The following is a 24231-nucleotide window of genomic DNA, read 5'->3' on the forward strand; positions in this document are numbered from 1 at the left end:
GAAGGCGTGGGGCGCGGGACCTGGGAAGACCCCCGGCCCCCAGAGAGCTGGCTAGCAGCGCTTCGAGTTCCACTTCGCCTTCGAAGGGGGAGGCTCGCCGGCGTGAGCCTCCGATTCGGACTCGATCTGAAGTCCCCTGAAAGTTTTTGGCGAGAGATAGCGGCTGGGAGCCGCGGCAAGGGCTGGGACCGGCGTTGCAGCGTCCCGCGCGCAGAGCAGCGAGAGAGAGAGAGAGAGAGAGAGAGAGAGAGGGCCGGACGTTTAGTAACTTAGCACTCACAGTCATCACTTATTAAAGCCTGAGGACCCGGCCGACTCCCGCCACCGCCAGGAAATTAAAAGGCTGACAGGCTGTCCCTCCCAGGGTTGGGGTTTCCTGTTTGAAAGGGCTTTGGACGTCGAACCTGCCTCCAGCGGCGCCTGGTTTACCTTTCTTATGTAAAGGAGGCAGCGCCGCCCGCCGCCTTTTGGTGGGGGCTGGAAATCCTCCTTGCTGGCCCTGTCCACTCGCCTGGACAGAAGCGCTGCTCCGGCTGCTCCGGAGTGGTCCTCCGAGCTCTGGGGCGCAGGGCCAGCCGCTGGGAGAGGCGTGCGAACGTGGTGGAGAGAAAACCTTTGTCAGCCCCCTTTCCCTTGGTTCTGTGGATGTGTAAATCACAGATGGAGACGGTCAAGCTTCGGACGCGTGACTTTTTGGCTTTCTGGCGTTTGGGACACATCTCTGGGGTTCTAACTTCTGAGTTCAGCTGCGAGAAGTCGACGGCAGGGGGGAGGGGGTCACAGTTTTGCAGGGTTAAACTTTTGCCCTGTGGGACACTTGAATTCTTGGTTCCTGGTAGGGTAGCAACAGAGTAGTCGGATTTGGGGTAAATAAACCTTTAGGGTTGCCCACTGTTTTAACAGGCTGGCTATATCAGTCATGCCATGGCCCTCGATTGTGTAAATATTTGTTTGAATAAGGAGCTAGGGTCTTTGAAAAGTAACAGTTGTGTCTATTCATGGTTCCCTTTTCACATTCTCGATGCAGTTATTTTAAAGGGGGTTTTCCCCTTATACACTTAATGTGGAAATTTAAACATCATATGTACTTAAGAAACTGGAAAGTCTCCCAAACGTTTGTAACAGGCGGTTCCTTTAATAGCAGGAGGGCGCTGAAGCTTTGCCCTTAGCTGACTAGAGGAGCTCTCACCTCCTGGGACCCAGAGGTTTGCGAATCCCAGCCCCTCTCACAAATGGAAAAATGAAATGTTTGGTTAAGGGTAGTCATCATTTCAGTCAATTCGCAGGCTGCAATCTGTTTCCAACAGCTGGCAGTGCAGCTCCTTGGGGGCTGGGACCCTCTGCAGGGGGTGTCTCCTGGATCCCTGTTTGAAGTGGGGGAGGGAAAGAGACTTGGGAAATTGGGCTCTTAGTTGCTGATTTCTCTCTTTAGGAACCTCCCACCACCAGAGCCAGAACGCTTTAGCAATAGCAGCCTTTCCAGACACATTTTTAACATTTTTTTTTTTTTTCTGTAAGGAAGAAGGAAGGAGAAACCAAAGTGATTAAACCAACCTCTAGCTTTTGCTGTTTTCTTCACATCCCTACTTTGAGGTCTTTATTACCAGGGTTGATTCTGGAGTGCACTCTGAAAGACAGAATTACTTTTAAATACTTTGAAAGAGTACTTGAGGTTTTGGTTAGGTTAGAGTAGTTGAGGTTAGGAAATGCTAATTTTTAACCTTTAGCAGGGAGGCAGTGCTATGGCGGCCTTGCACATTTTCCACGTGTGATGCCTACCTGTACTTGGTCAGTCTGTGTGTACTTAATTGGTAAATGTGTAAAAGCCTCCATTTGAAACAAAAAAGCTTAAAAGTGATATGATTTATCTAAAGACCCTACTAATATGGGGTACTTAAAAAAGTTCATGAAAAAATGGAATTAAAAGGTAAGTTTACTTTGGTGCAAAAAAGGTAATTCCATGCATAATTTCCCACAATACATGTTTTCCATGAATGTTTTGAAGACCTCTAGTATGTATGGATTTTAATTTTTTTTTTTAGTGCCAAAACTAAGCTTATTTTAAAATTCCATGTCAAGAAACTTGTTGAAGTTCCATTAAGCATAAAGCAGTAGTTCTCAATGAGGAGGGGATCTTATCCCACAGGGGATGTTGACAATGCATTTTTGATTGTCTCAACTGGGAACAACAGAAGCTATTGGTTTGCTGTGAGTAGAGCCTTGGATGTTCTTCAGTAGTATACAATGCCCAGGACACACAGACAAAAGTCATCCAACCCCACACCCAGCATTTGAATATTACCTCAGAGGCATATGTTAACAAGATTAGGGGTCTTAATCTAATTAGATCCTGCAAGAAACTTGTTTAAGACAAAGAGATCGTGTCATAGAAGCCTTTTTTTCTGCTTAAGATTCCTTTGCCCTTGGCATGAAGAGTCTTAATATATAATATACCCAGAGGTGAAGGAGCTTGTTGTGTGGGTTGAAGATGGAATTGCATTGTTAGACCACAAGGGCCTCAGTGATCAAACCTTTCCTTTTTCATATGTAAAAGCTGAGATGTCCAAGGATTAATAACTTATAGGGTCTCAAGTGACTATCTAAGTGTATCCATGCTTAGAGAATTAAAAATTGATATGCGGGCAAATGGGAATTTGAAAAATGCACATAAAACCACTAGATCTGCTTCTTCATGAGAGTTTAGAAGTACTGGTCACGTGAGGAGGGCTGGAGCAGGGTTGGTGTTAGCCATGGTGACTGTGGAGCATATGTCTGGGAGAGTCAGACCCACGAACGGGGCAATCCCATCGTGTGACCTATGACACGCCACTTCTGAGGCCTGCAGCATCCTTTCCACGCAGAGTGGGCAGCAGATGGCTGCACAGACATAGCAGATGCCACCTTTGAATCCAGGTACGAAACAGAAGCTTTGAGCTCTTGCTGTCCTTTCCCTGTCTTATGAGTTAAGTGTAGAGTACATGAATGAACAGGCTTATCTTGGATGGATGGATGAGAGACCCCTCAGTATGGAGGGATAAAAGACAGCTGTCCCACAGGAGGTGAGCCTGTTTTGGGGCAGTTGTGGAGGAAATTCACAAGCAGATGAGTGGATCTCTAAGAGAGAAGAAATCTGAAGATAATTCAAGCTGGCCTATAATTTGGGCAGGTAAAACAAAATAATTTGGGGGATAAAAGGAGCTTTAAATATCTTATCTGTGCCTTTTGCCCTGAATCCACTCACATACCTAGATAATGGCAGAACCGGCAAACCAAATCCCCTAACTCATGGTCCACTGCAGTTCTCTTACAACCCACAACCTCCCCCATTCTGTTTACCTAATCAGGAAGAAAATGATAGTAACTTAAAATTATTGTTAATGTTCTGAGTGAGTTTAAAATGCATGGTAATTGTGAGGGGCTCTGTTTATAGAAAAGGAGTTTTTGATTACTAGAAAAGTTGTACACATATGGCCTGATCAATTACAAACATGTGTATCCTCACATTTGCATTACCCTGGTTAGCCATAAGGTTCATGATTATGGATTCTAGTTCTGTGTGCCAAGTGGGCCTGCCATGGGAGTTATATTCTCTAAGCCTCAAATCCAGGAGGTTCTGTTGATACAAGAGAGTTTTTATATGCCGTTCCTGGAAGAGGTAAGCGCATTGAATAATGCTAAAGTTGTTTCTTATCGTTTTGAAACTAGCCAGTGCGTGCACTTCAAAGCCAAGTACCTAGCAAGTACCTAGCGGTACATTTAGAAATGACTCAAAATTGTTGACACTTGTAAGGGTGTGCCCCCTGCAGGTGCTATGTTAAAGGGATACAGTAATATTTTCATGGTCATGTTTTGTCTGTCCATTCAATTACTTTTTGCTTCTAAATGATAGGAGAGGAGGCTGAATAAGTTTTAAAGTAATCACTAGCTGCCAGCATTTATTGGAAATTGATTGGTGTGATGCTTGTTATTTGAAAGGAAATAAGGCCAAAAGCGTAGCTCACATTTTCAACTCCCTTTAAAATAAACATTTAGTCAGGTGGAACAACCACTGTCACCCAGACATTTGAGCTTTCAGAACTTAATTTGTACACAGTTGTTTCCTGGATAGTTAGGTATATTTCTAAGCATAGTTGGAAAGAGTCTTTGTATTGTACTTACTTTAAAGGCAAGATGGTTTTTTCTTTAGCAATTAATGTCCAATTAGAGAAACCCAAGTGTAAAAATCATTCTACTGAGGAATGGGAAAGGTAGTGGTTGCAGAAGTTTGCTATTCAAAGAAACAGATAAGTGAGATATCTAAGCTAAGTTGTAGGGAGAAATTTTAGGGAAGTTTTTACAAGAGCTATTTGTTTAGGGTGGGTAGGCTGATTTCTGATAAACTGCTTTTCCTTCCCTTACTAACTAAGAGGAAGAAAACGTTTGTGTCTGCCAATATTTAATATTGCCACCTTGTGCCAGGTCAGCCTTTTCTAAGACCAGCTACTAAATCTAGAGGTCAGTGGAAATGGGTGTTGATCATCTGAAAATGTTTTGTTTGCACGTAGCATGTGACTTCTCCAGATTGCAATATGCCTGTGGAATTAGCCCATGAAATAGCAAAACAAAAAGCTAAAGATTATAAGAGTTTCCCAAGATTTATTTCTTGATCGCTGAGCTGCTAAAACAAGGGCAAATAGTCTTTTTTTTTTTTTTTTTTTTTTTGACAGGCAGAGTGGATAGTGAGAGAGAGAAACAGAGAGAAAGGTCTTCCTTTTGCTGTTGGTTCACCCTCCAATGGCCGCCGTGGCCGGCGCATCGCGCTGGTCCAAAGCCAGGAGCCAGGTGCTTATCCTGGTCTCCCATGGGGTGCAGGGTCCAAGCACTTGGGCCATCCTCCACTGCACTCCCGGGCCACAGGAGAGAGCTGGCTTGGAAGAGGGGCAACCAGGACAGATTCCAGCGCCCCGACCGGGACTAGAACCCAGTGTGCCGGCGCCACTAGGCGGAAGATTAGCCTATTGAGCCGTGGCGCCGGCCCTATAGCCTTGGCAACTCATGACGACAGCCTAGGGTGGTTACTGGTGCCATAAACTAGAGTGTCAATTTGTTGGGTCAACAACAGGAGCCACTGTGCGCTTGCTCCTGATGTGGGATCTCTGTCCTTAATGTACTGTACATTTTGATTTAATGCTATAACTAGTACTCAAACAGTATGTTTCACTTTGTGTTTCTATGTGGGTGCAAACTGTTGAAATATTTACTTAATGTATACTAAATTGATCTTCTGTATATAAAGAGAATTGAAAATGAATCTTGATGTGAATGGAAGGGGAGAGGGAGCGGGAGAGGGGAGGGTTGCGGGTGGGAGGGAAATTATGGGAAGGGGAAGCCATTGTAATCCATAAGCTGTATACTGGAAATTTATATTCATTAAATAAAAGTTGAAAAAAAAATTAAAAAAAAAAAAAAAAAAAAACAAGGGCAAATAAAACACAGAGAAGCCGGTGACTGCATTCTTTCGACCAGTTCAGACCCAGTCTGAAGAGTGCTTCATATTCAAGAGATAGATATTCAGAGGCACTGACTGGAAAGTAGTGTCTGGCTGCCATACTGCTTATGTCATTGCAGAAGTAGGTTTTCAAGCACAGATTAAGAGTTATTGAGGAAACTGCAAGCCATGGGAATGCAGGCAAAATATTTCTTATACATCATACCAAATTCCCATGTTATATTGCATTAACATAACTTGCAACAGGCTTTTTCCCACTATGTTATGCTGGAACAATTTACCATGCCCTTGGAATGTCATGGCCAACAGTGCCCGTGAAATCTTTTCCCAATTAGGTAGCTGCCACCTTATCACTAAAACATACTTCTGTTCTGTGGTCATTTCCATTTCCTGCGTTATGTAACAGGCACTCCCGTGTTATTTAAGCAGTGTCTGTGGGAATCAAGAACGTTGATGCAGAAAGAATATCTAGTTCACCTTCACCGTTTGACATAGGAGAAGACCTCTGCTCACACAGTGAGGACAGGCGAAGTCACTTGCTCCAGATCTTACTTCTGTTAGTTGTCTGGCAAAACCAGATCGCCTGACTCACATTCCTGGCAGTCTTTTCTGTGTACTACAGAATTGGCCAGTACAATAAAAATTACATCTAATGTAACCATTTCCTCTACTAGGCCTTTTGACCAGAATAATTTTTTTTAAAAAATTGATTGAAATTACATTCAACTTATTCACTTGTTTATTGGTTCCTACTGGCTCAAGTTATTCTCCTTCGTGCAAGCGGTAAGTGGCTGAAAGGTTGGCAGCAAGAAAGGGAAAATGAAGAGCTTTATAACCCCCACTCTGCATAGTCCACAGTTGGGTAATGAGCAATGGCATCCTCATCATTCTTATTATTTGCTTTAGAGTGTTTTAAGACCCATCCACTCAAGGTTTTAGTTAAGGGGAAAAACATTATGACTACGGGAGACATGGTCAACCTGAGTTTCTTGCATCTCTCCTGCAGACTCTTCTTGGTTGGTAAATACTGTAACGGAAAGGGGATTGTAGCGTTTATTTGACTCTAGGGAGTATTACTTTGGGAAAATAAGATCTTACTCTAAAGAAGCCTCGGGTGGAATGGGGACAGAGTGGCGGAAAGATCACAGGTTTGGTCTGATGGACTCTGCTTCCAATTCAAGTGCATGGTGGTGGTTTCAGGGTCAAGGGAGATCATCTTTATGCTCCTGTGGTCCTGGGGCTGGTAAGCTCCTTGCTTGAAATTAACTTTGAATTCAAAGAATAGGAGAGTGCATTTTCCTGGAGGGTTGCTCTTGTTCAAGAAGGGTATCTGGGGGTGGGTATTTGGCACAGTGGCTAAATTGCTGCTTGTGCCTCCCGCGTCCCATAGCAGAGTAACTGGGTTCATGTCCTGGTTCCACTCATGATTCTGGCTTCCTGGTAATGTGCACCCTGGGTAGCAGCAGGTGATCACTCAAGTACTTGTGTCTCTGCTACCACGTGGGAGTCTGTTTTCAGTTCTCAGCTCCTAGCTTTGACCTATCCCAGCCCTAGCTGTTGCAGAAATTGGCAGAGTGAACCAGCACTGAGATACTCGCGTTAACTGTGCCATGACTCTCAACCTCTCTGGTGTTTTCACTGGGATGATCACATGATAGAGAACACTTCTAGGTTTTCAAGGGACTTGGTTGGAATCCCCTAAACCTGGGGAAGGACTGTTCCAATGGGCGGGAATAAGAAACATTTGGAAATACTTGACTTATGTAGGAAAATTTTAGAAATCCTTATATTGAACTAGAAATGCTTTAGGAGTTTATGGAGAACCTTGAAATATGGGTCTATAGCTTGCAGCCTAAAGAGTTTCTCTACTTTCAGAGAAGCAGTAACAGATTTTTTTAAAAGGACATCAATCTCTTCCTTAGCATAAATATGTACAGGAGCGGTGTGTGTGTATGTCTGTGTGCATGTATATGTGTGTCTAATGAAACATTTTGGGAGCAGAAATTCTTCAGGATAGGGAAAGTTTTGGCAATTTTTTAAACACTGTACTTTTACATGTTATCTTTTTGAAGAAGTGGTTTAATTTGAGAACACTGAATGGTGAAATTTTGGGACTCCCATGTAGTATTATCTTGTCAGTGTCCTGTATCCTTACTTGTGACCTTCACAATGCATTTGCTTTCAAATTCCTTCTATGAAGGAAGGAAGAGAAAGAAAAGGAAGAAAGAAAAGAGGGGGGTGAGAAAGAGGGAGGGAGGAAGGAAATTAATCAGCATTTAAGAACTTAATTCAGGGGGCTGGCGCCATGGCTCACTTGGTTAGTCCTCCTCCTGTGGTGCCGGCATCCCATATGGGCACCGGGTTCTAGTCCTGGTTGCTGCTCTTCCAGTCCAGCTCTCTGCTGTGGCCCAGGAGTGCAGTGGAGGATGGCCCAAGTGCTTGGGCCCTGCACCTCATGGGAGACCAGGATAAGCACCTGGCTCCTGGCTTCGGATTAGCGCAGTGCCAGCCGTGGCGGCCATTTAGGGAGTAAACCAATGGAAGGAAGACCTTTCTCTCTGTCTCTCTCTCTGTCTGTAACTTTGTCAAATAAATAATAATAATAAAAAAAGAACTTAATTCAGTATGATACAGGATTATTATTTCATACTTTAAAAATCATCTAGGAGACACTAATAAGAGCCTGCACATCTTTGTAAAGTGGCCAGTACAATTTTTAAGTCAGTATATAGATTTTATTTTTATACATTTTGACCTGCAGAATGCATATGTCTTTTTTTTGTTTGTTTGTTTTAATTTATTATTAGGAAGAGAGACAGAAAGAGACAGAGCTCCCACTTGCTGGTTCTTTCCCCAAATGCATGCAACCAATGAAAATAGGTGCTGGGAATGCAAGCCAGTTCTCCCATGTGGATGGCAGGAACCCAATTACTTGACCCATCACCTCTGCCTCTCAGAATCTGCATTGGTGGGAAGTTGGAGTCAAGAACTGGAGCCCGAGATCAAACCTAGACAATGTGGGATGCAAATGTCTTAACTGCTAGGTTAAAGTCCCACTCTCTGCATTATCTTTTTAAAAAATGTTTTACTATGAAAAATTTAAAACACACAAAAAATGTGAGACATAAAAGCAAGACAGTGAAAGTCAATGGACCAGAACCCAGCTTCAACCAGTACTTACATATGCTGATCTTCTTCTATTTGTAGACCTCACTTTCCCCAAAACACAGATTGCTGTAGAGCAAATTCCAAACGCCTTGATATCTCATCCATAAATAATTTACAATGTGACTTTAAGGGATTAGGATCAAAAAGGAAATACAACTGTATCATTGTTACACCTTGTATAAATGAAGCAGCAGCAGTTACAATATCATCTCTATTTTCCAGGGTTCAAATTCTGATTATCTCTTACAATTTTTCGATAGATGGACTGTTCAAAACAGCACTGAAATGCACGTCCACACACATTGTGTATAATTGATAAGTCTCCTGAGTCTCTTAAATCTAGACTAGGTTCCTCTTTCTCTAGGGTTTATTTTTATTTAGATTTTTTTGTACACTTCCCCCATTCTAGAATTAGGTGATTGTATCTCCATGGTGTTTTGTTTTTAAACACACCCTCTGTCTCTTGTATCTCCTGTAATCTAAGACAGCATACTTTTAATTTGAATGTTGAATATAATTTCTTATATATAAATACTTCTTGAATTGAGCTTGTTTCTTCAGTCTACTTTCTAAAGCTGCTTTAATACAAATATAAATGTGCATCTAACTGATAAAAGTCACATCTTGACTATTTAGGTAAAAGTGAGAAACTTTGCAAGTTTTCTGAAGTTTTTTCGGCTCTGTCTTCCTCTGGTGCCTCCCTCACTGGCTGGAGAGAGTTCTCACAGGAAGCTTGCAGCCAGGTGCCTTGGATAACCTGAAGAACATCTGAAGGTTCCCACAGACAAGTCTTATTCAAGGCACTACAGAAAAAAAAAAAAAACCTTGAAAAAATATCCTTGCAATTGATGTTTTACCCTCTTGGCTAAGAGTCCTCTACAGTTCTTGAGAGTTTCTAATGAAGCAATCTAGACTCCCTTAAAGTAGCCCCTGATCACAGGAGATGAAGATCCCGGGTTGAATGATGGTGACTGCTGGTGGTTGTGGTTACCTGTAGGAACCATTGCATCTGGAGTTGTTTCTTTACAGACTTTAAACTGTAATACAGCTTAGGTAACAGAAGGCAGTGGTAGCCTGGAGTGAGACTCCACTGTGATGGAAGGAGCTAGGATTTCTTTATATTTTCTGTCATCACTTCCATCTGCATTCAGTGTGCTTATTATCCCCCAGAAGGCCTCCTTCTGCCTCCCTATAACATCATCAGAATCTCTTGTTCTTTCCCAAATGGTCTTCCTTGCTTCTTCTTTGAGCTATCTTGAGAATGCAATAAAATAAATCTTCAAAAGAGGAAACAAAGAAAACCAGGCAAGAATCTGTGTAGGCAGTGTCAGGAAACATCCCATCAGCCTTCTGGTCCCGGTGGCTCTCTCTCCTCTCCCTCTCCTCTCTCCCCAACCCTGCCGTGTGTCACTCTCAGCACTACTTGGATTCTGAGACTCCTTCTTGGGATCTGGGTTCTGAAGAACTACCTCCGGCAATCACAAAAAAAACCTTTGTGCATTTATGCTGCCGTGGGCATATGGACAGCATGTGTCCATCTCTGTCTGTGAGTGTTTGTCTATACACACAAAGATTTATAGCTGGCTGTTTTATGGGCTCAATAATAAAACCAGCCTCCTTATTCGACCATTAAAACAGATTTCTTTGTGTAGGATTGCTTTTGCGTCTTTTTGAGAGATGACAACATCCTCAGAGACTGTCAACCTACCTACATGTAGTGGAGCATATTTTGTTCAAACAGACATCTCTGAATGACAAAGAACATGGTGCACAAGAAGAGGAGTTGGAATCCTTGTGCTGCTGTATGTATTTGCAGAAAGAACAATCAGGGTGCTATGTGTGTAAACAATCAAGGTTTTCTTTCCTAGGCTATAAAAGTCTCAAGTGTGGAGGAAGAGTTTAAAGGAACAGAAGTTAGCAAGCCTAGGTTGAGTGAGTGGGAGAAGAGGAAGTTCTACAGAGATGGAAGGCCCAGGACTAGGGCTGTTTGCAGAAAGTGTGTGTGGGAGTTGGTGTTGGAAGGAGATGGATGGGGACTGTTTGCTGGGAGGAAGGTGTTTGCAGTCCTTGTAGGGGTGCGTGGAGTGGAGAGACTTGTTTGAAGAGATGGAAGAGGCCAAAGAAGATGCAGAGATGAAAGGACATTGTGGGGAAGGAGGAGGGGATGTTTGCAGAAAGGTTGTTGAGGGCATTAACTTGGGTTTTACTAACAGTGCAGTTTGGAAAAAGAGGTGGGGAAAACAAGGCCGCTTCTGAACTTCTGAAATGAGACTATTGCTAGAGAAGGAAGTGGTTGTTCTTGAAGCTTCTAATTAGCACCCTCTTCCACATGTTTTGACATTGGGATTAGTGGAGAAAGAGGGAGGTTTTTGTGCCCATTGTTTTCCGTTGTAACGCTTGGAGTTTGGGGTTGACGTGGATTTCTCAGATTTTCCCTTTCAGTGCTCTCGCAGCTTCCCTGCGGGCCCCATCTGCTGCCATCGGTGGCCACAGACGCACCCCACAGAACTCACATAGAGAAGGGCACTGCTTCTGAGCGCCTGCTCTCAGCTGGGTCTGAATTCAATTACGGTTCATCAGTACATACTTTGTTTATAACAGTGCCGTAGTGTAAGCATCAGGGCCTAAAGGGACCAGCCTGCAGACCAGCAGTGTGCTGTGAGGGCTTGGATCACCAGGCATCCACCACTGTCTACCACAGAGTGTGCACCCAGAGCCGGCTGCTCCACTCTGCAGGTCCTTGCAGGACACGGTAGTCCTGTAGGCTTTATTGTAAAGTAGATGCTTTGACCTGTACCTTCCAGATTGTTTCTCCTACATTGGCTTCTGTATTCTACATTCTTCCCCTGCCTGCCCCCTTACCCCAACAGTATGGAATGGTTTCCTTTTTCCTAGCACAACAAACACTTAGGTTTAATTTTTTAAAAAATTTTGCTTATACATTTTTATTTATTTGAAAATATAGGAACCGAGAGAGAGAAACAGAAAGAAATCTTCCATGCATTGGCTCACTCGTCAAGTGCCCACAATAGTCGGGGCTTGGACTGGCTAAAGCCAGGAACCAGGAACTTCAACCAGGTCTCCCATATGGCTGGCAGAAACCCAGTACTTGAGTAATCACCTGCTGCCTCCCAGAGTTTGTGCATTAGCAAGGAGCTGCATTGGAACCAGAGGCCGGACTTGATCCTGTGCACTCTGGCGTAGGATGCTAGCATCCCAAGCAGTGGCTTAAACTGCTGTGCCATAATGCTGCCTGTTTATTCTTGTCTGGTCCCTGCCTGTGTAATTCTTTAAAAGGTTGCTTCTTGGGTGTGCTTGCATTACCTTGACACCAAGATCCCTGCAGCTCTGGCAATTGCAGTGTTGTAAATTCCCTGCTGGTGATTTAGTTTGAATGAATGATATTTTAAAACAAATGCCAAGAAAGAATCTCTATAAAAAACTTTAAAAAATGATACCCAAGATTGGTTTTTCAAGTAATTTTCTTCTCCACAAGTGTTTTCTTTTTTTTGGGTACCATTTATAGATCTCTTCTTGACTTCTGATGTTTTCCAATTGACAATGAGGTGATGCACATGTCAGGTAAAAAAAAATAACAAGAGCACTGGAGGGCTTAACTTTATGATTTGGAAAGTAAACGCAAATGTCTCAACACACATGAACTTCTTTCCTGTTTAGACTTCCCCGTGCTGTCTCTCCTCTCAGATGGGCACCAGATGCATTCTTCCCTTCTCTCAGTCCATCCCTTGGCTGTGTGTGTCATAATGCATGTAGCCATTATGGCCCTCGGGACAGTTTTGCTCCCATAGTAACATATGCATGGATCTTATAGTTTCACTTTTTGTCTGCATAAAAGGTACCGGAAAGCCAAAACAAACACATCAGGGTAGATCAAGAAGACAGGCTGTAAACCTTGGAGGCTGTACCTCTGCTCGTATGACAAAAGCCTCTCTCTTCCACCTCCCTCCTTCCTGTTCATTGCCTCTTGGTAACCTCACTTCCCACCACCCTAACTCTGCCTCTTCTTTCTTCTTCCAAACTCACCTGCAATCTGATGCATTCTGTATGCGGTCATGTCCTCCCCTCGGAATTAACCTCAAACTTTCCCATTATGTTCCCCGCTCTGCTGCCTACCTATACTCTGCTTTGCCACACCCTAACCCTCATTCACTTACCCATTGCTTCTTTGCATTACTGGTGCCTTCTCCACGTCTAAGCTGCTCCATTCTTGTGAACACAACTGAAATTGAGAGAGCACTGAGGAGGTGGGGAAGGAGAAAGGTACCAACAGCTGTGGCTCATGGGGTTAGCAAGGTCACCTGTCCTGCTGATTTTCTACCTTTTGAAAGGGATACTTCTAAACATTTTTTATTTGGAAGAGAAATGGACACAGAGGGTGAGGGAGATTGTCCCTCTGCTGTTCACTCCCCTAAATGCCTGCAGTAGCTAGGGTTGGGCCAGGTCAGAGCCGGGAGCTGAGCACCCAGAACCCCATCCTGGTCTCCCATGTGGATGGCAGGCACCCATGTACTTGAGCCGTCACCTGACATACACAGGAAAGTGGAAAAGGCCCAGATATAGGATACAGATGTCTCAAATGGTCTTGACCATTGTATCGAATGCCTGTGCCTGATTTTCTACCGGTTGAGTTGAATTGATTTGTGAGATTAAGAGAGAAACTGAAACAGATACACAAATGCATTCAACTATGGCAAGAAAATTGAGCTTAGGATAGTGAATGGGTTCCATATTTGTACCTCAACCTAAGTCATTAAATGTACAACCTTTTATAGTCCTTAATAGAACCAACAAAGCTGAACTGAAAACATAGGGTATCAAACATGAATATCCCTATAGCTTTTCTCCAGAACATCCGAGTCATTTGTAGCTTTCCTCTACAAATGTGTCTGGTGAAGAACTGTTGCATGGGTGTTTCTCAGATGTGGTTTATTATATATTTGCAAATGTCCTGCGGATTTCTTCCTTAGAGACTGTGAAGAGTGCTTCTCGGCTTTCAGCCAGCACAGCTTTGGAATATTTTGGTCTTGTATTTTGCCTGGCCAACTGAATTACTTCAGTGATCACTTTTTGATTTTTAAGAAAAGTGTACGTGGGGAGGAGAATGGGACTAAGGGTGGCACACTGTGAGGTAGTAGGGAACCTCTAGTAGTTCTACTACTCTGTCGATTATGAGACCAAAGAAAGCTTGCTTATATTTCATTCAGGTGCAACTGCAAACAGGTTCAAGTAAGTTAATGTACTTTGTCATCTGAAATGACATCAATATCTTACACTGCTAAGTCAAAAGTTAAACTTTTATCCATTTTGACATGAGATGTTTAAAGCTTTCAGTTCTGTACTGTTAGAGTAAATATTTAAAACACAAAATTTGGGCTCAGTACACAGCTTTTTTTTTTTTTTTTTAAGAATTATTTTTATTTATTTGAAAGAGCTACAGAGAGAGGTAGAGCCAGAGAGAGAGGTCTTCCATTCCACCAGTTCACTCCCCAAATGACTACAACAGCCAGAGCTGAGCTGATCTGAAACCCGGAGCCAGGAGCTTCTTCCAGGTCACCCACGCTGGTGCAGGGGCCCAAGGACTTGGGCCATCTTCTACTGCTTTCCCAGGCAATAGCGGAGAGCTGGATCAGAAGAGGAGCAGCTGAGACTCGAACCGGTGCTCATATGGGATGCTGGTGCTGCAGGCTGGGGCTTTAACCCACTGCACCACAGCGGCAGCCCCATAACTTCTATTTAATGACATATGCTCTGGTCTGCTTTCTAAAATGCTGTATTTTTACACAATAGGAATATCTTTTCTGTCTAATTAGTTCTGTCTCCCATTTTGTATATACTACCTTTAAGCCAAAGTGTTACTAACTAACATGAATTACTTCTTGTTTGAAGGATTGCTGCTCAAATTAACCCAGTCTTAGGGGAAGCATTCCTGGTATGCACAGATAAGGATTTAGATTAAGGATGAGAGAGAAATACATGTTTATTAAATATATTTCATCCCAGGAAAATTGCAGTCCTAGATTTTTTAAAGCAGTGCTATAGAAAACAACTTCATTTTGCCTTTGCAATTTTTGTTGTTGATTCTATCAGAGACAGGATGTTGGTTGGATGTATCAGTGGTCTGATAGATGTATGGGCTTGGAATTTTATGTTCTTAGACCCTTAAAATTTTAGATGTGGAGATGGGTTTTTGCTACAACTGGATGATACCTATGAGGTTCTCTTTCCTTTAATTGGACTTGGCATCACTGTCATTTCTTTCTACTGTACCATCAACGGGCACTCTCACTGTCTGTCTGTATCTCCTTCTGTCCCTGTGCCTCCTAAACAAACAAATAAATAAATAAATAAATAATTTTAAAAAGAAATTATATTGTAATATCCTCAGTTTTCATTTATTTCCTTATTGCCTCAATTCCAAAATATTTGCTTTCAGAGAACTGGCCAAGGCTAGCTAGAATTTCAACACGACCAACCACCCAGAGAAGTTAGTTTGGAAAAGAATATCAAGACGAGAGGTCGTCTTGGTGTTAATTCTCTAAGAGGGCCATGGGTAGATGTCTCAAACCAGGCTGGTGCTATTTTCAAGGTCAGAATTGGTAGAAACAGACGAATGTGAAGAGGGCCATGTGTCTTGGAGAAGGGAGAGCACTATTCCTAGGGAATGAAGGGCCTACAGGAGGGAGATGGCCAGGACCAGGTCTCAACTGGGAGCTGAATTTTTGCTAGAGCCCTTACAAAAATAAAGTGTATTCATATTCATCTGGGTAGGGCTTTGAGTTGGAGAGTAAGAAACCAAGGCGCAGTTTGCTGTGGGAGGCTGCAGCTTTTTGGCATTTGGGTAGTCAGCCCATTATCAGAGTTGAAGCAGCCAGGCTGTGTCTTGGCTGCAGAGCGTAGATGAGAAGCAGTTCCTTACGAGGCTGCCTGAATCTGCCCAGGAAGTCTGTGATGCTGGATCGCAGGGTAAAGGTCCCTAAATTTGTGGTTAGGCAGGAATGAGGAAGATTGTGATTCAAACAGAAACTCCTGTTCATTTGGCAGTCAGAGGGTTGGAGATAAGACAGATTCTAGATAGCCGCTTCTTCCTTCAACTTGTGACCTGCTTACACAGATAGCGCATTAAGGAACTGATCACTAACCATTTGCACTGCTGTGTTTCTGTAGACCAAAGGATGTCATGATTAGTGTGTGCTGTGCCTGAGGTTAGAGGACAGTCTTTTTTTTTTTTTTTAAGATTTTATTGATTTATTTGAGAGGTAGACTTACAGACAGTGAGAAAAAAGGTTTTCCATCCACTGGTTCACTCTCCAGATGTCTGCAACAGCTGGAGCTGAGCTGATCTGAAGCCAGGAGCCAGGAGCTTCTTCTGTGTCTCCCACACAGGTGCAGGGGCCCAAGCACTTGGGCCATCTTCCACTGCCTTTCCAGGCCATAGCAGAGAGCTGGATCAGAAGAGGGACAGCCAGGACTTGAATCAGTGCCCATATGGGATTGCCGGTCTTACAGGCAGAGGATTAACCTACTGCACCACAGCGCCGGTCCCAGTGACAGTCTTAGTGGTAGATAAATTCAGCGAGAACGTTCAACTGAGTTTTCCACTTGCCAATAATGTAATTTTTTGGTCAGTAATATGAGTCTTCTCATTTGCAGTGATAGTCTGTAGTTCAAAGACATTTTCATAATCTAAAACTTGTTTCTTTCTTTCCTTCTTTTTTTTTTTTTTTTTTTTTTACAATTTCTTTCTTTATTTGAAATTCAGAGTTACCAAAACAGGGGGAGAGATACAGAGATATTCCATCTACTGGTTCACTCCCCAGAGGGCCATAAGAAGCCAGGAGCTAGAAGGTTCTTCTAGGTCTCCCATGTGGGTGCAGGGATCCAAGCACTTGGGCTATCTTTGGCTGCTTTTCCCAGGCCATGAGCAGGGAGCTGGATTGGAAGTAGAGCAGCCAGGACAACCACCAGTGCCCATATGGGACCTGCTATGCCACAGTCCCAATGCCAAAAACTTCAGTTTCTTAAATTAATGTTCAATCAGGGTCGAAGACAAATTCCTATGGATAGGTAAGTTTTTCTCAAAAGGATTTTGATCATGGAAAATAGAGTCCTGATATGTATAAGAGGGAGAGGAGAGTTGGATATCAAGGATGAGCAAAGTGCATTTGGGGGACCAGGGAATTTAAAGGCTACAACAATTTCACAATTTTAAATTTGTCACCCTGACCATGTGGCAGTCATTTGAGGAATACCCTTTCCTCTATTATTTCCTGTTGCTTTCTTGTTGAGAACATCACTCCCATTGCCCCCCACCTTCAAGATTTATTTATTTATTTGAAAGTCAGAGTTACACAGAGAGACAGAGGCAGGAGAGAGAGAGAGAGAGAAAGAGAGAGAGAGAGAGAGAGAGAGACCTACCATCTACTGGTTCACTCCCCAAATGGCTGCAACAGCCAGGTCTGGGCCAGGCCAAATCCAGGAGCCAGGAGCTTCTTCTGGATCTCCCACATGGGTGTAGGGACCCAAGCACTTGGGTCGTGTTCCACTGTTTTCCCAGGCCAAAAGCAGGGAGCTGGATTGGAAATGGAGCATCCAGAACTCAAACCAGCGCTCATATAGGATGCCAGCACTGCAGGCAGCCGCTTTACTAGTTAGGCCACAGTGCTGGCCTCTGCCATCACCCCCTTTTAAAGAACCACCTTATTAATTGATGAATGTCTCTTATAAAGTTTCTTGGTCTGCAAAGTGTGAGTTGTCAGAACTATTTCTGGGCTCTTAATGATCCTAGCAGAGACATCTAAAGGAAGGTCCTTTGCATATCCCCTTGATGTGTGCTAGGTACTGAGGCAGCAGGTGGTCCTCCAAGGTCTAGAATGCGAAAGGGAAATTGTGTTCCTCATGTTCCAGCCTGAGCCTGCACCTTTACTTGGCTGTGGATTTGTTTTCCCAAAATCTCTCTGCTGTCCTCGTGAGTTCTTTTTCTTCTGTGCAAAAAGCATCCCAGATCTGTGCTCTTGATTCTCCAGTTTGCAGTACGGTTTTGCTAGGTTGATTAGAGAAACAGAATTTGTGTGTGGTAGTTGCATTAGGCCAGACTACAAGGCTATTTATCCAGATGTAGGCTGACAAGAGTTGTTTTTTTTTTTTTTTTAATCTGTTTATCGACTAAAACTTTCTCTTCTTTTCCCTTTACAGATTTCAGCAACATGATGGCAGAGCATAGCCATGTGCAGAATCGGCAGGATTTACAAAATGGTAGCGTAGAGGAAGGCTTTGTGGTGCATTCTCTTGAGAACGACCCCCAAAACGTGATGGAGAACCTGGGCCCGAAGAAGTATTCTTCCAGTCTGAGGTTCAAAGCCAACGGGGACTATTCTGGCTCCTATCTGACCCTCTCGCAACCTGTGCCTACCAAGAGGAGCCCTTCTCCTCTGGGCACTGGCGTCAGAAGCAGCCCCTCCTTGGCCAAAATCCAAGGAAGCAAGCAGCTCTCCTGTGATGGAACTGACAAAAGTATGTCCATGAAACCTCCCACACCTCTACTCAGCACCACCCCCAGTGGATACCTCTTGGGGAGAGCTGACTTTGATCATTATACTGGCCGGGACAGCGAAAAGTCCTTGAGGCTCTCTGAGAAGCCTCCCTATTGCAAGTACAGCTCAAGGAATAAATCACATGACAACGTGTACTTTCTCGGAGGGCTGGAAGGCAGGAAGGCATCTGGCTCGCTCCTGGCCATGTGGAGTGCAGGCGCCCTGGGTGACACTGGCCCCTCTCCTGTCAGCAGATCGGGGGCAGCAAGCATGCCTTCGAGCCCAAAGCAAGCCAGGAGGATGAACATGCAAGACAACCTGACGCTGCAGCCCAGGTCAAGCAGACACAGGGAGCTGGCGTCGGAAAACACCAGTGGAAGAACCAGGAAGTATTCGGGCAGCAGCCTCAGTCACATGGGAGCCTACAGCCGCTCGCTTCCCAGGTTGTACAAAGCCACAGAGAATCAGCTGACGCCTCTCAGCTTGCCTCCAAGAAACTCCCTGGGCAATTCCAAACGAACAAAACTGGGGGAAAAGGATCTACCTCATAGCCTTGTGGACAACGACAATTACCTGAATTTTTCCTCTTTAAGCTCAGGAGCTCTACCCTATAAGACCTCTGCCTCTGAGGGCAATCCCTATGTCAGCTCCACCCTCAGCGTCCCTGCCAGTCCCCGCGTGGCTCGCAAGATGCTTCTGGCCTCCACCTCGTCCTGCGCCTCCGATGACCTTGACAGGGCCCCGTACCCGGGGAGCAGTCCCAACCACTCGTTTCCTCCTGGGGAGCCGGACAGACTGTTTGTGGCCAGGAGGAACTTCTCTTGTGGATCTGTGGAGTTGGATGATGCTGATTTGGACAGCCTCAGACAGGCCTCAGGAACCCCCCAGCCCGCCCTTCGGGAACGGAAGAGCAGCATCAGCTCCATTTCAGGGCGCGACGACCTCATGGACTATCACCGGCGGCAGCGGGAGGAAAGACTCAGGGAGCAGGAGATGGAACGACTGGTAATGTGCCGCTGTTCACCTCACTGTTTCTTGCAGCAGCGTCGGGCCAGTCTTGGAGGCAACCCCAAGGACCTTAGTGGGGTGGGGCATTTCCGTGTGCGCTGCTGTCTCCTCCTGGACTCTGTGCTGCTGTCTTTCTTCTTTCCAGCTCGCTCTCATTAGGCATGTGCGGGTACTGAGCAGGTCCTCAGGAGCTTCCTATTAATTTAGTTGCTCTGCAGAGCTCTTACGTGCATAAATTCTTGCAAATGCTACTAGTGTCGCTGAGCTTCTCATAGTCTTTTTTTTTTTTTTTTTTTTTTTTTGCCCTGAAGATTTCATCTGTTTATTTGAGAGGTAGGATGACAGACAGTGAGAGGGAGAGACAGAGAAAGATCTTCCATATGCTGACTCACTTCCCAAATGGCCGCAACAGCTGGAGCTAGGCTGTTCTGAAGGCAGGAGCCAGGATCTTCTTTCCAGTCTCCCACGCGGGTGCAGGGGCCCAAACTCTTGGGCCATCTTCCTCTGCTTTCCCAGGCCATAAGCAGGGAGCTGGGTCAGAAGAGGAGCAGCTGAGACTTGAACTGGTTCCCATATGGGATGCCAGCACCACAGGTGGTTGCTTAGCCTAAATATGCCATAGCACTGGCCCCCTCACAAGTCTTAGCAACTTTTCTTTTAAGACTGTGAGGAAATGCTGACTGCTATTGTAAATGACATTAAAACTGCAGGATATAACTAATACCTGCAAGTTTAATAAGTAATCAGGAACTTGGGACTCATGGGGAATCAGGCTGTGAATTTGTCTGTGTAGCAAGCTGTCTGCTGAGTTGAAGGATTACCTTAGTGGTGCTCAACTGTTTCCACACTATTCGCATACACCCCACACTCTGTCCCGCCGTGTCTCCTAACACAGTGACTCCAGACTATATGCACTTACAACAGTTATTGAATTTTTATTTTCCATAGGGGAGAATATTGAAAATAAGAAGACAGGAGAACTCTTCAGGAATATCTGATAGTGAATTTGTTTTTATGGCATGCCGAAAATAAGGAAACATGCCTTGAGTCTCACTAACAAATGAGAACAAACAACTGCATTGTTTCCATTCTCCATTAAGTATAATGTTTTTCTCTTTTAGAATGATATGTGTCAGGAATTATTTTGATACATTTATGATTAATAATTTCCTTAACAAGGGAAGCCTCAGGATGATAAAGCTGGTATACAAAAGTATAGGCTTATTAGAAGTATTTTAGTTATTTTAAGAAAGTATACTGGAAGATTTTTTCCCCAGAAACCTTCTATTAGGGTATACAAACGTCATGCATTTCATAAATACAACTTTAGGAACACAGTGATTCTTCTCACCATACTCATCCTTCCACTCCCACTCCCACCCTTCCTCCTCCTCCCTCTCCTATTCTCATTCTTATTTTTTACTAAGATCTATTTTCAATTAACTTTATGCACATAAGATTAGCTCCATACTAAGTAAAGAGTTTGACAAATAGTATGAAAAAAAAAAACTGTTCCTCAACAGTCTAGACAAGGGCTGTTCAAAGTCATCACACCTTTTTTTTTTTTTTTTTTTTGACAGAGTTAGACAGAGAGAAAGGTCTTCCTTCCATTGGTTCACTCCCCAAATGGCTGCTACAGCCAGCGCACTGTACCGATCCGAAGCTAAGAGTCAGGTGCTTCCCTCTGGTCTCCCATGTGGGTGCAGGGGCCCAAGCACTTGGGTCATTCTCCACTGCCCTCCGGGGCCACAGCAGAGAGCTGGACTGGAAGAGGAGCAACCGGGGCTAGAACCCGGTGCCCATATAGGATGCCAGTGCCACAGGCAGAGGATTAACCAAGTGAGCTGTGGTACTGGCCCCCAAAGTCATCACATCTTACAGTGTCAATTTCACTCCTATAGAGTGAGTACCTTTTGGGTACTCCATTAGTTATCACAGATCAGGGAGAATATATGCTATTTGGCCTTTTGGGACTGGCGTATTTCACTAAGGATATGTTTTCCAGTTGCATCCATTTTGTTGAAATGATAGGATTTCATTTTTTTTTTTTTTACTGCTGTGTAGTATTCCCTGGTGTATATATCCTGTAATTTCTTTATCTAGTCTTCAGTTAATGGACATTTGGGTTGATTCCATATCTTAGCTATTGTGAATTCAGCTGCAGTAAACATGGGGGTACAGATAACTCTTTCATATGCTGATTTCATTTCCCTTGAATAAATTCCTAGGAGTGGGATGGCTGGGCCATATGGTAGGTCTATATTCAGATTTCTGAGGTATCTCCATACTGTCTTCCACAGTGGTTGTACCAGTTTACATTCCCAACAATAATGGATTAGGGTGTCCCTTTCCCCCAACATACTCCCCAGCATTTGTTGTTTGTTGATTTCTGTATGAAAGCCATTCTAATGGGGGTGAGGTGAAACCTCATTGTGGTTTTGATTTGCATTTCCCTGGCGGCTAGTGATCCTGAACATTTTTTCTTGTGTCTTTTGGCTGTTTGGATTTCCTCTTTTGAAAAATGTCTGTTTAAGTCCTTTGCCCACTTCTTAACTGGGTTCTTTGTTTTATTGCTGAGTTTCTTGAGCTCTTTATAGATTCTGAATATTAATCCTTTATCAGTTGCATAGTTTGCAAATCTTTCTCCCATTCTGTCAGTTGCCTCTTCCCTTTGCTGAGTGTTTCTTTTGTAGTGCAGAAGCTTCTCAATTTGATATAATCCCATTTATCAATTCTGGCTTTGATTGCCTGTGCCTCTGGGGTCTTTTTCAAGAAGTCTTTGTCTATGCCAATGTCTTACAGGGTTTCCTCAATGTTTTCTACTAATTTGATGGTATCAGATTGTAGATTTAGGACTTTGATCGGTTTTCAATGGATTTTTGTATAAGGTGTAAGGTAGGTGTCTTGCTTCATACTTCTGTATGTGGAGATCCAGTTTTCCCAATACCATTTGTTGAAGAGACTGTCCTTGCTCCAGGAATTGGTAATTAGCTTCTTTGATCTATTTTGAGTGGATTTTTGTGTAAGGTCTAAACTGCCCACAGTGACTGCCCAAAGACACAGTTGTAAGGCCACCACAAAACACAGCAAACACTGGAGTTAAGGGAAAAGGTTTATTGACAGGGGATGTCCAACAGGCTGGAGGGAAGGGACAAAAAAGAGAGAAAGGGGACTGGGGTCAAGGGAGAGAGTGCAGGAGAGAGAGCATGTGTCTGGGAAATGGGTCCTGTTATATTCTTGCAGGGGGTAGGGAAGTGGGAGCAACCAATCCTGTTAGGGTGGGGGTTGAGCTGACACTTGATGGTTGGGGCATTTGGTCACCTGATTTCTAGCAATGGCTATGGGGGCCAGAGCCTAGAATGGTGTCTGGGGTATGAATTGCGCCACAGATAAGGCCTCCACCATTTTACTAACACCAGCCACACCTTCACCCTCCCTTGTAGCCACAGTGTTTTCACAGTCCTAGCACAGAAGACTCCAACAGTCATGATCACCCAGCCCCTGTCAATTTTCCCAGCCAGATTCAGGCATCTCCTTCCTGCTGGTTGTTGGGCACATGGACACAAGCTGGCACAGCTGTTATGTGTGTCCAGAATGATGCCTGCCCTATCTCAGCTAGTTACAGGATGCTGGTGCTGAGTAACTGGGGAGAGAGAAACATGCCTCCTTTTTTCCCCTCTAGGTTGGCAAGTACACTATCCCCCAGAGGGCTCCAAGCCAGACTCAGCCAGGCTCTTCTCGCAGCTTTGTCACCAATGGCTTGGGCTGCTGCGGTCTGGTCTCACCTCACTCTCCAAAGGTGATGCTGAGGCTCCTGGCAGCTGGGGTCCTGAGTTGTGCCTATTCATACCCTCTACATAGGTCCTCAGTGTCCCTCTAATTTGCTGGAGTTTCCTCTGCAGTTTTCTCCCTAACTTTCCCCTAAGATTTCACTCTCTCCACTTTTTAAAAACTATCTTCCCCTAGACTAGAGCAGTAAGCTTCCTCCCTATTCCGCTATTTTGGAATCTCTCAGATTTTTTGAATTACAAACAAAACGAGTTAATGCCCTATGGATCAATACAGTTGTAATCTTTGGAAAATATTGAACAAAAAACATTTGCATACATATGGTACAAAATTTGTTGTATGGTTTAGAAGATAAGAATCCTCTGCCACCCTCTTCCTTTTTGATAAGGAAATATCTGTCTTTAACAGAGCTTTCAAAAATCCTAACCAATATTAGTGAATGCAGACAAATGTGCAAGCCTATAGAGAGCTATTAGATATTCTGTGGGTGGGCCAGTGCTCCAGTGTGACAGTTACCTTTGTTATCACAAACTCCAGAGATCATTTGTGGTCATGAAAAGGCATTGTGTTAGAGCTGGATTCATTGATTTAAATTCAGTTGGAATTTTAATTAGCATTTAAAACTTTCTTGTATATGGACAGCAAATATAGTGGTATACTAAGCTGAGCAATTTTTATCTCCTACCTAGTAACTTTTTAAGGAATCTAGGAGAGCACTCTGAACGACTTCCTTGATTTCACAGATCTCTCTTTGGTGTTCTTAGGATAGAAAACCAAACTCAAGAAATTCATTTCCACTGGGTTCCATCTTTAGTATATGTGAATGTTGATGAATTTTGCTTTCCTCTAGATTCTCCAAATCTGCTAAAGTTTCTGGCAACCCAGAGAGCAACCTTCTTTACTGATTGTCAGATTAGGACTCTGTATGTCACAAACAAGTTCAATTCCCTGGATAACTTTGTAGTTATTGGGCCAAATATGAAGTTATAATACTCCCTTAATTGTGGGCATGTTATACCTGTTGAAATAAGACTTATATTTTAAGTATGGCATTCTAGGTTTGGCCTTGGTTGTATAGTCTGTCTGATTGTATCCCAGTAAAAGGAAGGACAGATTCTTATTGAGCCTAAGCAAATAATGATATTGCCATTAAAAACTGGAGAGACTCACATATATTTCTTCCTGAGTTCTGAGGGATCAATAAGAACGTACTACCTTTAAACAACT

General features: G+C 43.7%; 1 protein-coding gene across 11 annotated transcripts in view; it reads left to right on the forward strand.

The window, feature by feature from the left end:
* PHLDB2 (pleckstrin homology like domain family B member 2) overlaps nt 1-24231 on the forward strand; it is a 237559-nt gene that overhangs the window by 131668 nt on the left and 81660 nt on the right. For 10 of the 11 annotated variants that reach the window (XM_062207977.1, XM_062207912.1, XM_062207919.1 and 7 more), the window contains one exon: nt 17870-19212. In XM_062207977.1, coding sequence (XP_062063961.1) covers nt 17870-19212 — 1343 coding nt within the window. Of the gene's footprint in view, nt 1-2761; nt 2914-17869; nt 19213-24231 lie in introns of those variants that run through there. The other variant, XM_062207946.1, reaches the window with a different exon arrangement.

Source organism: Lepus europaeus, chromosome 2 (assembly GCF_033115175.1).
Source record: "Lepus europaeus isolate LE1 chromosome 2, mLepTim1.pri, whole genome shotgun sequence".
NCBI lineage: Eukaryota > Metazoa > Chordata > Mammalia > Lagomorpha > Leporidae > Lepus > Lepus europaeus.